The 15,936-nt window shown below is 37.7% G+C and overlaps 1 protein-coding gene across 1 annotated transcript in view; it reads left to right on the plus strand.

The window, feature by feature from the left end:
• Positions 1–15,936, plus strand: part of RBM33 (RNA binding motif protein 33) — a 250,480-nt gene that overhangs the window by 143,624 nt on the left and 90,920 nt on the right. Inside the window, exons 2-6 of the mRNA XM_009886788.1 lie at positions 4,127–4,235; positions 9,324–9,372; positions 11,452–11,528; positions 13,636–13,939; positions 15,083–15,193. Of these exons, the coding sequence (XP_009885090.1) occupies positions 4,127–4,235; positions 9,324–9,372; positions 11,452–11,528; positions 13,636–13,939; positions 15,083–15,193 (650 nt within the window). The remainder of the gene's footprint in view (positions 1–4,126; positions 4,236–9,323; positions 9,373–11,451; positions 11,529–13,635; positions 13,940–15,082; positions 15,194–15,936) is intronic.

Consider the following 15,936-nt stretch of genomic DNA (forward strand, 5'->3'; position numbering starts at 1 on the left):
TAACTTAGGACTTTTCATTTTACATAGAAAAATGATTAGTGAAGGTATTATTGAAAAGGTGTCCACACAGTTAGAAACTACCATAAGCATAGCCAAAGAGAAATTAGGCTTTTATTTTGTGGATTTTTAGTGTGGTTGATCTGTTATTATTAAGCAGGAAAAGTTGTGGGTATATATCATAAAATGAAAAAGTAAGATGTATAGAATAGCTTATAGCACTGCTGGTGCTGCACCAGGGTAAGTATAAAGCAAACAGGAACATTTCAGTGAAAAAACCAAGTGCGTTTGGCTGTCTTTGTGCTTGTTCTGATTCACAGCTGGCCAGATCCTTGGGTGACAGGCAGGTCTAACAAAACAGCCAGTGTTAGTCAGTCTCTGCAGCGTCCTGCAACTTCTCTGTCACTTTGATAATGGTGATTTTCTTAGAGCTGCAGTAGGAGGAGCCAAATGGTGGATTATTTCCTTTGTTTTCCTGTGTACTTACTCAGTTAGCGCTTTTTTGGTGTTTGATAGGTCTTGTTTGTTTTTTGTGGGTTGTTTGGTGGTTTTTTGTTTGGTTTTGGTTTTTTGATCTAGTGCTGCTTGGAAGTTAGAGAAGGGGTTTAGCGTGTTTAGTGATCGCCTGTCAAGATCTTCCAGTTGATACCCAGCTAATGCAGACACATCTTGCTGAGCTTTGCCATGAGAGCCTTGAATTGAAACGAGGAGCCATAGCGTTGCATTGCATGTCTTAGCAACAGTCACTACGTACAGCTGCCTTTGTAAGCTGCACTGATACTGCTGGAAGAAACACAAAACCTCATCCAACTCCTACAATGTACATTTTCTTGCTTAAAGAGCTTATGCTCATGGATTCCCCCCTTTGTTTTTTTTCCTTCTTTCCTCACCTCCCATGCAGTAGTACTGAGAATTATAAAAAAAATAATCTTTGGCTGTTGCTCTCAGAGGTTTTGTGCTCTGCTGATGCTTAATGTTCCTCTTTCTGTACAAGTTAATGTTTTACAGGCACTTAACCATGCTTGACACAAACATTGACTTGTAAGAGTTTCTTAAGGAGAAACATCCATACATGTTATCCTGGTTGTTGTTTAAGATATTTTCCAACATTATTGCCTAGACAGGTAGAAGAAAAATAAAAGTATGTGTAGTTTCAGAAATGGAAAAAAATGATGCCTCACTGAGGTTTGCTAGGTATCACATCATGCTGCAGGTGTAAGGCCTGTGTCTATTACAATGGTTGGTATCTCACAAATGATGAAGCTGGCAATTAATGCTATTTGTAGCTGTGTGACTTTTGTGACCTCCTTTTCTAAAGGAGATCTGCAGCCTGCTTTGGACTCTGACAACACTTAATGTCAAAATGGCATAATTTGTAACGCTCATTATCAGTGTCAACTGTCACAGAACATATAAGCATAAAAAAGAAAAGCTGTGTCCCTCTGTCCCAAAAATCTTTATATCCTAAGTACGTGATGAGGCAGGGAGAGAAGAGATCAGAACACAGGGATGTGGTGGGGCATATGTGGAACAGTTTTTACAAGGTGCAGTCGCCACACACAGATTGACCATTCATTTTTGAGGCTTTTGTGTGCATCTTGCTAGAGGGGACTTGTGAAAAGGGCTTTGCATGGATGTAATTCAGCTTTGGATTTTGGTAGGAGTTGCTCATAAATAAGGAATACAACGTGAGAAATTTGGAGGGGTTGGAAGAGCTGGAGGATGGAGGTTTGTGATATTGCCTGAGTGGGGGTTCAGGTCTACGCTAGAAATTTGGCTGGAACTTGGACCCTCTTGTGGTATTGTTTCTTCACTAGCAGTAATACTAGGTTGAAGTACTTCTATGGCCATGAAGCTTAACTACCTGGCCTCGAAAAATAATATGAATACTGAGTACTGAGGAGTGTTTCTTTTTGCTGTAGAGAGATTTCAACAGAGAAAACGTGTTTGGCATATAAAACTTTGTGTTGTCTAGATTTAAACGTGGCTGATATGAAAGTCCATCTGTATAAGAATTGTGTGCTGAACAGCTAAGATCTTGTCTTCAAGTGGTGCTGGTTTATAATACAGCTTTCTACTTCTAAAAGTGATGACTGGCATGAAGAAATATGATACCTTGCAGGCAAGCAGGCATAGCTTAAAATGAAGTTACTATCTTCCTGATGGTGGTCGTTGTCTTGAGCTGTGTTAGTTAATACGTGGACACTCATAATTTGGGTTGCTGCAAAACCAGTATCATTACTTTAAAAAAAAAAAAAAAAAACAACAAAAAAACAAAAACCTTTGGAGGTGGTTATATCACGTTAGTGGATTACTGCAATCCAGCTGTAAGAACAATGACCATTTGTGCCCTTAAAATGGCAATGCAAAGATAATCACTGTGGCATGGTTTTGAATGACCATAAGGAGAGCAAGGTGGCATTTCTTTTCAGAGACCACAAAATTGGATAATTTAGTGTACAAGAGGAAGATAGACAGATATCCAAACATTTACTAGCTTTCCCCCATGGGTGAAACAGGAATTGGAATTGAAGGAGGCTGCAATATATAGATATTTGAGCAGAGAGATGTAAAAGAACTGTTTGTTTCAGTGGTGTTAGCCCATGTAAATAGTTTAAATATAGAAGATTAGTTAAAATATAAAAGTGTCTGTAGGGAGTAAAAGGGAGAACCTGATCAAAGGGAATTGTTTTTACCTACTGTTTCAGAACAAGAGAGTTGCCCCACTTGACTTGTGTTGCATCGTAATTCATACTGAGCAGTCTTACTTTCATAGCTATTTATCATTGAAATTTTTGGTTTGAAAGTTCTTAATTTAGTGACATTGCAGGAACTGAATTTTCTATTTTTAATGTTTTTACCTCCTTCTCCTCTAGTTCTACTGGTCACTAACACCTGTATTTTGATCTTATGAAGTAAGTAGTGGATGGGTTTGTCGTTGCATGCAGGGAATATTCACTAAAGGATACTGGGTTGAGTTTAAAGAGCTGAAGACAGACTTGATTTTGAAGGTTCATTAAAAAAACAAACACAAAAAACCAGTTGATCCTTGTCATTGTACTTGCTCAGAGAGTTGGGTGCAAATACAGTCAGGAGAATCACAGGCTAGATAGCATCTTAGTGTTCACTGATTCAGACTGTCAGGCAGCAAGGACTGGATTGCTCAACTACCTGCATTTTGAAGACCATTAAACTGCATCCAGATTCCCCATGTGTTGAGCATAATTTTTATTTGCTCACTTGTTTGACTCTCACAAAAGTCATCAAAATGTGTGAAAAGACACTGATTCCAGGTGTGCATTTTCTGTTGGGCTGTAGCCACAGGATGGGAGAGTGAGTGCTGAGTGTTTCTGAAGGTATGTGCTTCCAGTTCAGATGACGAGACGTGTGGATGTCTGAAAAGAGCAGATGAGCCTTTGCAGATAAATGTAAATGACAGTTTTGCTACTTAAATATATTAAATCTTCCAAACAAAGCTGCGCAAGAGTAATTTGAGATTTGATAGGCTAAAGTGAGGATGCTTGTTGAGAGAAATACATGGAGCACCAGTTTTATCTTGGAAGGCATGTGGGTGCTTAGGTACCCAGTGTAACCTGCTTCAGTGACTTCCAGTGTTTTTAATGCCCCAGTTGAGTTAGCAGTTGGTGTTTTACACCTGACTTCCCTCTTCTGTTTCGGGTTGCTGGTATCATCCTGCCTTGTGCTGACCTGAGGTTTACTTCTATTTTCAAAGTGCCTTTGCAGGCTCAGTGTGGGTTGATGAGCTTGTGGCCCCCAAAGCAAGCAGAGAGCTGGTAGACGTGGTTCCCTTTACCTCCACCGCACCTCAGTTTCTTGCATTTCTGGGGAGCTCCTGTCTCTGGGATGGTCTTAGTTCGCAGCATTTTCCGGTGATTTATCTCATGCTCTGTCTTTTTTTCTTGGGTCACCCTCACCTCAATAGTGAGAAGAGGGAAATTATATAGTACATTATGGGTTTTTTTTATTATTGAAGCATGTTGGTATTTGTCTGTTTTCCTCATGTTAAAATGGAAAATAGAAAAAGGTATTTTTGCATCATCTAAAAACCAACACCCCCTCTAAAAATCCCACCTAAGTGGTTGCTTCAGACACTTTTCATTTCAGTAAGAATTATTTAATGTAATCACCTTCTTTACAGATGATGACTTTGATCAGTTTGATAAGCCTGGTGCAGAAAGGTCTTGGAGAAGAAGAGCTGGAGATGACGACTGGGACAGGTATGTAGGATATTTTCATCTTTTTCTGTATGCTGGATTACATTGCTCTGTTTTCCCATTATGACATTTTGTATTGTAATATTTAGAGTAGTCCACCTTCAGATACTAATGAAGATGTTGGTTGTTAGCCATGTGTCAAGTGATGCTAGATTGTGTCAAACATATACCTGCCTTGAGGAACATAGGAAGTTCAATTCAAATATGTCGAAAAACTTCTTTACGGTGAGGGTGACAGAGCAGTGGCACAGGCTGCCCAGGGAGGTTGTGGAGTCTCCTCCTCTGGAGATTTTCAAGACCTGCCTGGAGGCAGTCCTGAGCAATGTGCTCTAGGCAATCCTGCTTTAGCAGGGGAGTTGGACTAGATGATCTCTAGAGGTCCCTTCCAACTCTGAAGATTCTGTGAATATAGAGAGCAGTATGAAGAGATACCATTTAAAACTGGAATAAATATAAAGTGTTTGTGGTGTGTAATTAACGTCCTGATTTTCCTTTTAAATATTTAGTAGATCTCAGTGGTTTAAGTAGTTAGATTTTTGCTACTACTTGAATTTGCCCAACTTTTTTTTTTTTAAACTAGATATTTAAATTCTTATCCTAAAAGTCCTACTTCAGTTTTACATGGAGGGAGAGTAATGGAGCTTAGGTATGTGCTTCTGTTGAAAAATGACTGTTGCAAAGATTTAGAAGTATGTATGAACTTAGTTATTTTGAGGGAGAATAAGAGCATGTGTTTGTATGTGAAAAAAAAAAAGGGAAAGATTTGAATTAAGCTGCTGGCTGGACTTGTCTATTCTTCCTGGGAGAAAACTGTTCACTTTTTGTGGAGTTGCTTTTTTTATTATTCCATTTTAGTAACAGAGACACTTGTTCAGACTTGCCAGTGGTTTTCACTGTAAAAGTGTGGGGGGGAACATTCCAAATAGATTTTTTTTTTTTTTTTTTCTAGTAACCATTCAAGTGAGTGTAGTAAACAAATTTTACCCGAAATAGTTTTCCACTGAGCTGAGCCCTTGGAGTGAATCAGCCTGCTCTACATTTATTGTCATTCCGGAGAGATTAGTTTCCTCTTCTGTGCTTTTCTGCTAGGTTAAGTGGGTAGTTTTCATTGCTCTAGGAGGTAAGAGTGAATAAGGAATTTGGACAATACCTTCAGTATATGGGGTGTTGTGCTGTGTGCTGGTGAAGTGTCTGCTCTCTGTCATGCCAGCACAGCTATTTGTGGGTTGGATGGTGAACTGCATGAAAGAACTGATCTGGTTTGAGAGTGTAATTAAAATAATTTGTTCAGGCTGGGTCACTGTACCATGCTGTCTCCCAGCCCCAGCTCTGGGTATTCAGAAATACTGAGGCCAATGTTACAGGCAAAATACTTTATACTAGAATATTTTCTGAACTTTTTGCCTTTGCTGACTTCATGGTATGAATAGGTGGGCTCTTAGATGCTGGCTGGTCATATTTGTTTTTAGCTGTCCTACTCCTAATGCTTCAGAAAATTTAAGAGTCAAACAGCTGCTTTATAGAAAGTTATAAGCTTATTATTATTTTTAGATTGCCACACTGTCTTTGGAAGTGTTAAGTTCTATGGTTGTCTGGGCAATTTCAAATGCTGTACATGGATGTGTTGTTGCCTAATGTAATTGCTTGAATTTTTTTAACTAGTGGCCTAATTCAAGATACGACAGTTTCTCGAAGATGAAAAAGGCCGAACGGACACAGTAGACTTATTTCTTTAATCCTTCATGCTTTCTTTTGCAACCTAAATCACTTTTGTGGGGGAGAGTGAAGTGGTTAAGCTGTTAGTATTATGTCCTGATCAACCAACTCTTACTGTGTTTCTACTTAACTGGGTCCCATCCCCCAGTCATTTAAATAATTTTGAATTTTCAGATCTCTTTCCTTTCTCAGACACTGAAGGGTGATAACTGAGAGTTGGAAGGCCCCTGTTATTTGGGAGTACAAATGTAACATTGTTCTTGGAGAATTTTTCCCATTACGATTTTTTTACAAATTCTTTTCCTGAAACACTTGTGTCCTTGCTACTGCTCATGTTTAATGGGGCATGCTCATGAAATTGGAGACCAGTCTGACATCTTTATCATGGGCTGTTATTTTATACATTTATTTCTATAAGGAGCCCAAAGTTTGGGTTTAGGAAAAACATGCAGTTCTGGTGCTGTCTGGTGTGATGGCAGGGCTGATTTAGTAGTTGACTTTTGCTGAAATTCACTTGTTCTGATCCTTCTCTGGGATTATTCTTTTCTCTACACTGACAGAAAACTTTCCATTTCTTGTTGTTTTTCTTTTTTATTATTATTTTCTCTTCCTCATTTGTTGAGCTGAATTCATTCAGTGAGGGGAATGTTGAGTATTGGGAGTTGAGGAAGGAGAGGAAATGGGTCTATCTTTTCTGAGAGCAGTCGACTCTTAGATTATTTTAACCTTAATTTTCTGGAATTATGGTTTTGGAAAGACCTTTGTGTCTTGATGATAGTGAGGGTGGGTTACCTTTGGAACTATCACAGGTGTGTACTTTTATTCCAGTTTATTTTGTGTGGCTTTGTGGTATCAGATTGCAACCATTTGTTTTTGTCAGTTTCTCAATAACCTAAGATCTTTCAGCATCTGGATTTTTTTGTGTGTGTGTTTTTCTTTCTTTTTTTTAGTGGTCAGATTGGTAATTTTGGTCCCTCTTCTTGCTGATCTAACTTCAGATTTGGCTATTTCAAAAGAAGCTTGAGATAGGTCCACTTTACTGTGAAGGCTTTTCACTGTTACTTTGTTTATTCAAAAACTCACCAGTGGTGATTTTTCTTGTTTTCATTTATCAATGAAAATATTGAATGACATTGAATATTTTAATAGGTTTTGAGAGGCATTCTGTGAAACACTTTTGATTCTATTACAAGTGTAATTTATGTGCTAGTGCTGATTTTTTTGACTGTCAAGTAATAAGCCAAAGCTTTTAAAAATCTAGAGTACGGATGCACTTCTATTGACAAAATGTTTAGTCTTTTTTAAAAAATTCACATTAAAGATGTTTTTTTAGTAATGCGTTGAATAGCCCAACTATGTTAGATAATTAAATTAATCTTTTCCTTTCTTGTCCATTCCTTTTTGATCTGAATTTCTTACTATCTGAACTTGCTTTTTGTCTTTGAACGCTGCTATAACACATGCTCTTGCTGTCTTTTGGAATTCTCCAGTGCAGTTTTATTAAAAGCTGTCAGCGGTGGACCATAGTACTGGGAAATATTTTCAAACCTTTTGGTGGGTTTGTCAGATTACTGGCAGCTGAAGAGATTAGTGACTTTTCCCTACTTCAGTTTTGGGTCTAAATTCTTCTGAGACCATTTCTGTTATGTAGAGTTTTCTCTCTGAAATAAAGGGCTTAAATTCTTTGGGATGTACGATGTGTCTTATGTCCCAATTTTTGTTTAATATTGCAGTGAGCACAAAACAATTGCTGGTTGTTAATGTTCAGTCATTCCTGGAAATGTTTGAGATCAGTAACTATGGACAAATACTGTGTACTGATGATAACATGCTATTTAGTGCTGTTTTGGAATATCATGTGTTCTCTTCTAGCCCATGAGATTTTCATTCCCACCCCTGCATGATCTGTACAGTAACCAGCTCCGAAAGAGATGTATCCATCTGCAAAAACAACTTGTAGCACTGATTTGTGTGTTGGGATTGGCTTCCCTATTTTCAAGTATTTCCTATGTAGTCCTAAAGAACTCGTAACGCCTATTCCCATTCTGTTCATATCGTCCATTCTCACTTCGGGGATTTCATTTTTATATAGTATCTAAGGCCTTTTTTTTTTTTTTAAGGTGTGCAGCTAGAAATAAGTTCACATTCTTGAATTACAGCTCTTCTCTTGGAGTAGAGAAGGCTGAGGGGAGACCTTATTATTACTTACAAATATCTAAATGCTGGGTTGAAGGAGGATGGAGCCAGACTCTTCTCGGTGGTTCCCCGTGACAGGACGAGGGGCAATGGGTGCAAGTTGGAACACAGGAAGTTCTGTTCCAACACACAGAAAAACTTCTTTACAGTTCAGGTGACAGAGCAGTGGCACAGGCTGCCCAGGGAGGGTGTGGAGTCTCCTTCTCTGGAGATTTTCAAGACCTGCCTGGATGCAGTCCTGAGTAATGTGCTCTAGGCAATCCTGCTTTAGCAGGGGAGTTGGACTAGATGATCTCTAGAGGTCCCTTCCAACTCTGAAGATTCTGTGATTCTGTGATATTTCAGATCGCTGGCATGTTGGCACGTCATTTTAGTATGAGGACATACATCCTCTAACACTGCCATTTGTCAATAGTAAGTGTTTATTATAGAAGGGGGAATCTGTTTATTCCTGTCACTAGATAATTCTTTCACTGAAGGAAAGCTAAAGTTGTGCTAAAGCAGTTGTGCTACAGTTTAACTAATCTGGACTGCAATTCTTTGTGTTGCATCCTATTTATGGGAATTTTTAGCCACACTTATGAAGATGGTGAGACATGCATTTGATTTTTGTCATCCTACAAATGTCTGTTTGACCTTACCCTCAACTTGAGGAGGGAATAAAGTATTTATGAAAGGTCTAGGCTGAAATGGCTCCCACTCCAGCTGGCCTCCCAGTGCTTCCTTCTGAAGTGCAGCTTGGGCCATATGGGTGGCCTGTAGACTGAGATGTTGTTTCTTCCCTCTATAGGTGGGAAACAGCAGTTTGGACAATATGCCCAAACGGGCTTGGCTGAAGGATCTAGAGTGGGGACCTGAAGGATCTAGAGTGGGGACCTAGCTAACCATGTTTTAAATGCCTACGCTTAGTCTAGGTCTATGTGCTGCATTATAGATGGAGAGATAGGGAAAGGAGAGCATATAGAGATGAAGGAATGGTCTTACTTAATATGTATGGTTTATTGTTTCATTTTATATATATATATCTACCTTTTCAACTTGCAGAATGCTTTGCTAAAAGGAAAGCTTTGTGCAGCCTCAACAACAATTCTCAAGTTAGTTTTTTCAGGTGTATACCCTATATAGTGTTTGTTTCTATTTGCTAAGGTTCTACTTCTTAAATTTGTTAATGTTTTCCAGTGAACTTGATGATGACTTGCTTGGAGAGGACTTGCTGACTGGCAAAAAGGTAAGAGATGTGCATTGAAGTGAATTGTTACAGATAGTAAAATGTGAATGTTGTTCAACTTGCCCACCTCAGTTACTTGGTGTGACCTTTTATGTGTCTTATGGTCACTACATCAAAGCCTGACAGCCACAGGTACCTGAGATTTGCCCTGTTTCCAGAGCGCTCTGCACTCAGAGCTCTTGTTTCCTTTTGTGAAGTACCTCCAGCTATGGCTTTTTAAAATAAAACTTTTAGATTTTTTTTTTTTTTCCTGAGACAGTATTTCTTCTCATGGCACACAGTTCAAAAAGGAGATGGTTCTCAAAATCAGTTTCTCTGTAGCTCCTATTGACTTAACAATTAAAAGACCAAAAAAAAAAAACCCCAACAAAAACAAACAAAAAAAACCCCACCTCCAAACCAGTTATACCTCCTGAGTGCTGATTAGCATTCTGGAGAATTCACTTCAACTGCCAGCTTCCTGGCTATTAAAAGTTACTCATCAAACACCAGCAGTATTTACCAGAGAGTAAATAAAAAAGCAATCAGTGGTGTCTATTAAAGATCCACTCACTGCACACAATCCACTACTACTTTGTCTAACGAGTAGGCAGAGGATTTCCCCTTTTACAGTGAGGGAAGAATATGGAAGCAGCTAGCATTGGGGAGCATCAGCGAGTTCCCTCATATCTGCCATAGACTCCTCACTCAGATACTTATTTCCAAAATTGAACTGTATGAAAAGAACTAAATGTATGTTTGGATTTGCCAGATATCTGCAGGAGAAACAGGGCTTCTGTTTGGGAAGTCTAAACTGGCTAGTCACCTCTTTTTCTACTTTATCTGCTAAATGAATTCATTTAGAAAATAGTTTTTAGGGTTGTAGTTGGAGATGAATAGCTTTATTAAGAAACCCAGATCTGATAAAAGTTGAGTTATAATTAATGGAGCTTATTATAATCACACTCTAAATGTTGGAAGTTAGCTTCTTGAAATTATTCTGTAAGTAATCCCTATTAAAGGTAGGAAGTTCCTTTGTCTCATGTACTGGTTTAAAAAAGAAAATAAAATTCCAGGAGGATAGGGATTGCAGATGTGTGTTAGGCAATTACTAAGAAATGTAAGCAGTTAACATTGCATATGTCTTTGTAGTTGAAATGTGAGTTGATAAAGCTACTTACTTAACTTAAAAAAAAAATTAAAAATCCATATGAATAGTACCCAATACTAAATTTCTCCAATGTATTATGTGTTCTTGTGCTTTTTCTATTCCTGTTTTCAGTTTTCCTTGTTACAGGGCTCTGAGCAGTATCAGTGGGTATGGACTCATATAATAGAATAATAATAGATTTCTCAGGAAGTTTTCCCTGAGCTATTTAGGCTAAACTTACTTCTACTTAATCTCATCCCAGTACTTCTAGATAAATCTGCCCTTGTATAACCTTTCTGCCCCTATTACCTTAGGGGATGGAAATAATGTTGCTGAGCAACAGTTATCTCTATCCTAGTGAGTAATTATTTAAAAAAAAAAAAAAAAAAGAAAGAAAAAACAACTGAAAACATGATAGGCAAATTAGGAGGAGTTCAGAAAAGGCACTATTTTTTTTTTACTTACAAACTAATTATGTTTTTTTGATTTTGTTTTTTTTTTTCATATCATCATATCCTTTCCTCCAGTCTTCTATGTTTGCTCTCTAGAAACTGTAGTAACTTAGTAGTTTTTCTTGATTTGCCTAATGCATCAAGGTCACAAAGCAGTTAAATAAGAGCACTAAAGCTAACCTTTCTTCCTGGTACTTCTCAAGTGAGTTGTCATCTGTGGCTATATGTAGGAATGCATCAGTGAGAAGCATTGATAGCTAGGCAAATTCAAGTTTTGTAAATTTTCATAAGACTGTCAAACATTTATTTTCAGATGTGTTGTCTTGTGTTGCGTATTTTTTCTCATTTAATTAGGTAATTTAATTGAAGATATGGTCTTAGTCTGGGATTTGTTCTTCATAAAAACACTTAGCATTCAGAAGTTTCAGTAGTTTCAGTACTTAAAAAAAGGATGTAAACTTTTAACTATGTTCATTATTGACTTTTTCTGAAACCTAGAATCAGTCAGACTTGTCAGATGAAGAGCTGAATGATGATCTTCTGCAAAGTGACAATGAAGAGGAACAAGAATTCCGGTATCTCTTTTCTAAATCTTGTGTTTTGGATAACTCAAAACTATTAATGACTACCACTACTGATAACTAATAACTACTAAACTGAAGTTATTGGTTAAAATAATTCTGTTTTTTTACCTAGCCAGCTACTTAATGGTGTATATATAATGTGTTCAGTAGCATTGTTAGAATTTCAGTAAAATGATTTTTTGTTTATATGTTTTTATGTTATTCTAATAAATTGAAGTCAAGTCTACTAAAAAAGCTTATGAAGAAGAAACCGTGTCATCTCCCATACATTTAGAATTATTTATAAATACTTAGAAAGCTCTTGTTCTGTACCTTCCTGGTATCGTTGTAGGCTTCCTTCTCCTGTAAAGTCCTTTTCTGCCATATTTCTTTTAAAAAAAGTCTTACTTCTGAAGATCCTGAGGAGGGGAGCTTCATAGTTTGTAAGACTTGACTTGCTGCTTAAATATTTGTGTACAATTGCACAGCAGAAAATTTTGTACTGAGTTTATAGGCTTGAGCAGGTATTTCTCTGGGAGTTCACTGAGGATTCTGCCCTGTGAATACTCGGTGCCGGTACAGGTCCACAACTGAATTATGGGCATTACAAATCAGAACAAGTGTCTTGACATTTTTACTTTTGAAGCTGGACTGAAGAGGGAAGGAAGATGCTTGTGATACAGAAGTGATGCAGTACCACTGTTGCTTTTAATGGCCTGTGTGTTTTGCCAGCTTTTCCTTTACTTGTTGCGTGCTATGTAGGCATATCGTCTGAAGAGTTATGAATATATATACATATGTGTATATGTGTATAATATGTATATGTTCCTCTGAGATCTCCTTTATATCCTTGGCTGGAATTAGGATAAGTCCTGTCCATGTGTTCCAATGATGAGGGTGTGGTGAGATACCTCAGACCATTAATCTCTCCATTGGCTGCTGTTTTCCTCCCTGCAGGAGTGAGGGTTGGAGTGTTCCCTTCAAAATGGGGAATCCTGGTTACAGTCCTTGCTGTTTCTTCTCGGGATTTCCTCCTTTTGAGCCCTGGGCAGCAGGGATGGCTATGTGACTGCACGAGTGATGAGAAAGTATCTGAAGTGTGATAATAGTGCTCAGTGGAAGCAGGTTTCTGTAGACAGGTCTTCATTTTTAGCAGTTTTATTGCTGGGGAATGAGAGCCTTGCTCCACTCCTTTCCCCTCTCCCTCTATTTCCATTCAAACTCATTTATGCCTCTATAGTTGGGAGGATAATGATAATCCGGCATAATGTCTTGGTTTTCGTGTTAAATCTTCCCTGTCTGATAGATGCAAATAGCTCAAAGCTGCCTGGATCTTGTTTCCCCAAACTTATGAAAATAATTAATATTAAGAATGTAATTTAAAAAAAGTATCTTTTTTTTTCCTTGTACCTAGAGCCCTCAAATCAGTAAGAGCTCCCCCCATTTTTATAACTAGTCTGCAGTTGGTTAGTCACTCTTTCGTATTGATTGCACTAGCTGTTGTAAACAGTACGTTCCGAGTTTTGCTTTTCCTCCAGATGATAATCTTTCCAGCTCTTATATTGATTGGTTTTTTTTGGTGCCTGTGCCCATACTGTTACTAATTCAGAATGTCTTAGGCATTTAAATGGCAGTTCTTGACTACATATTTTATGTTATTTTGAATAGAATGCTAAATCTGTCAAAAGTGTAAGTTTGAATTCAAGATACTCAAGAAGGAACAATGCTAATGCTTTTTAGTAAAAAATAATTTACTAGCTTATTTTGAAAGATTGGGAAAACGGATGCAGTTATAGTAATTTTGTGTATTTTTTGTTAGTCTTGGAATAAAAACTGAATCCAGTCTGCTTTGGTTACCAAGGAGAACTTTTGCCAGTTTGACCTGCTAAACCATCTGGTTGGTTTGATTCCCCTGGTCAAATAGCCTGCAGTTGGTGATAAGCTGCAGTACAGTATGCATTATGAGAATATGGCACGGAGTCAAATAGTGTGTGAGGTACAATTTTGTCCACCAACTTAGAGAATTTGTATTGGTTTGCTTTGTTTTGCTAAATCTTTCTGAGTAGATGACTGTTACACTTCAACCTCTGATTTTTCTTTCCCCCCGCCTATACCGTAGTTCTCAAGGTGTCACAGTTAGCCTCAATGCTACATCTAGCATACTTCATACATCATACGAACTCTCTGAGACCATCAACAATCGATCAATAGAACATGAGTCTGAGTATGACCAAGGGGAAGATGAAATTGTTTATGACAAATCTGAAGCACCTGAAGTATATGCTTCAGAGTATGCAGAGGAAGGACATTATGAAGGCAATGATCCTGAACTGACAGAAGACCAAATAGAATATGGGGAAGAGCCTGGAGAAGAAGATGAAGTGCTAGACCTTGAAATCAATGAACCCCTAGATGAATTTCCAGTGAGTTTCTTTCTATTGTATCTTCAAAGATAACATTGCTTCATGTGCATAGGGTTTTAGACTGATTTGAAATCTGTTTACCTCCCTAGGGAGGAGGGGAAATTAGACCTATTATCACTGTCTGCCAGTTTCTTTATCTGGGCTGTGACAAAGTTTGTGTTGACAGCTTGTTTGGCAGTAGGTAATGCTCCTTTGTCATGCTGGAAGGCAGTTGAGAATCATGACCTTGAGGATTGTATCCTTAAGGAAGAAAACAGCTTTGTGTGGTGGAGATACACTGCCAATTGTTAGAAGTACTTAATGCAAAAGCTTTTATCCAGGCTTTAGACAAGATCTGATAAAGTCCTTCGAAGGTGAAAAGATTATTGACCTGCTAAAGACATCTTTAAGGTGCTAATATCCCAAAGTGATTGATGTCCTGCTCGTTCATCCTTTTTGTAACTGAGAACTGTCTAAACCTGAATAAAGAGATTGGAGGTTAGTTCAGAAAATGTCACCTGCATAATTCAATATAATTTAAGCAGCATATTAGAGAACATGCACTGGCTTTAATTGCTAGTGAAATGATTTAATCTTAATTAAAACTGTATGTTATCGGTGAGGTGTTCTAAAATACAAGCAACTTACTTAAGAAAGGTTTTGCTCTCATTGTATGTTCATAATTGTTCAGAATTGAACCCATTCATATGTAAGCACTTGCAGAATGTTTTAAGAATGTTTTAAGAATGTTCATGTTTTTGATGGGGTAAAATATGATGTTGATTTGTATGTGCTATAGGTGCATGTTTCCTTCGGTAAGAAAGTACCGCAGTGTTTACTTTGTGAATTTCTAATCAAAGGATGTAGAAGGACAGAAGTAGATGGGCCAAACCGTAGCAGATAGGATCCCAATGATATTGCTGCGATCTCAATGAAAACTGTTTTGGTTACATTTTTGATAATATTGAAATTATTGTCTAGTTAAAAGCCCTGTTAATTATACCTTATATGATATGTCACTTAAAACTGACAGTTCTGATAGATACGATACTTCTGTTCCAGTTCTGGAAACAGTAACATTGCATACAGACCCTATCCTTTAACGGGTTTGCGATTCTGTAAAGTTAGCCTATGTCTGTTTACCTTCTTGTGTTACTGCCTTAGGATGAAGATTACATGCAATCATATAATGAGCAAGGAATGGAAGAACAAGAAGAATATACAGCTGATGAGGAGCTGGAAGAATCTCAGACAATAACAAATGAATCAGAAGAGGTATGTTGTGAATTTAATGGAAACTCAAGATAACTAGTTGTTTCAGAATTTGAATTTGGAGAATTGCCCTCATTACTGGGTTAGAACTGAGGCAACTTTGCTGATGTTGAATTAGTGGTGGTAGTACTTTTTCTATAAGATGAATTGTGATAGCATCTATATTGTGAGATACGTCAGATCCCCTCTCCCCCTTGGGGTAAGAATCATAAGGGAGAGCTCAAAATGTTCATATTTAATCTTAGAGTCAGCATTAGAAACTTCAGGGACCCTTTTGAGTAGGAGAATGATAGTAATACTGCAAGCTGTATGTTACATCTCTAATAGCTATTGTACCTCACGTTCCAGATGGATTACTTACTGCTGCTGGGAGTGTAGATACGGTTCTTAGGTATTCCAATTTGAGGAGCGTGAGCACGGAAGGTTCTGTATGTTAGAAAGACAAAGTTCTGATTGTGTGTTGTTTTGAAAGAAGTTGTGTTGGGACTGAAATTTCTGTGAAGTTTATCTTAATTCTTTGATTAAGAAGGACAAGTTCCTTTATTTGTGAGAAGAAAGTTTATGCCAAAAACTGTCAAGTGTATGTTCACTGGTTATAGCCTAGAACAGTGGTATTAATGTTGTTATTAATTTGTAGCAAGTTTTGATGTGGGATTTTTTCCTTTCCCCACCAGGAATCTGCTTTAATATTACTTTTATTCCAGTTCTTAATTAAATAGGATTGAATGGATTACCTGCTGAGAAGT

The sequence above is a fragment of the Charadrius vociferus genome, unplaced genomic scaffold, assembly GCF_000708025.1.
Source record: "Charadrius vociferus isolate BGI_N301 unplaced genomic scaffold, ASM70802v2 scaffold255, whole genome shotgun sequence".
Taxonomy (NCBI): Eukaryota; Metazoa; Chordata; class Aves; order Charadriiformes; family Charadriidae; genus Charadrius; species Charadrius vociferus.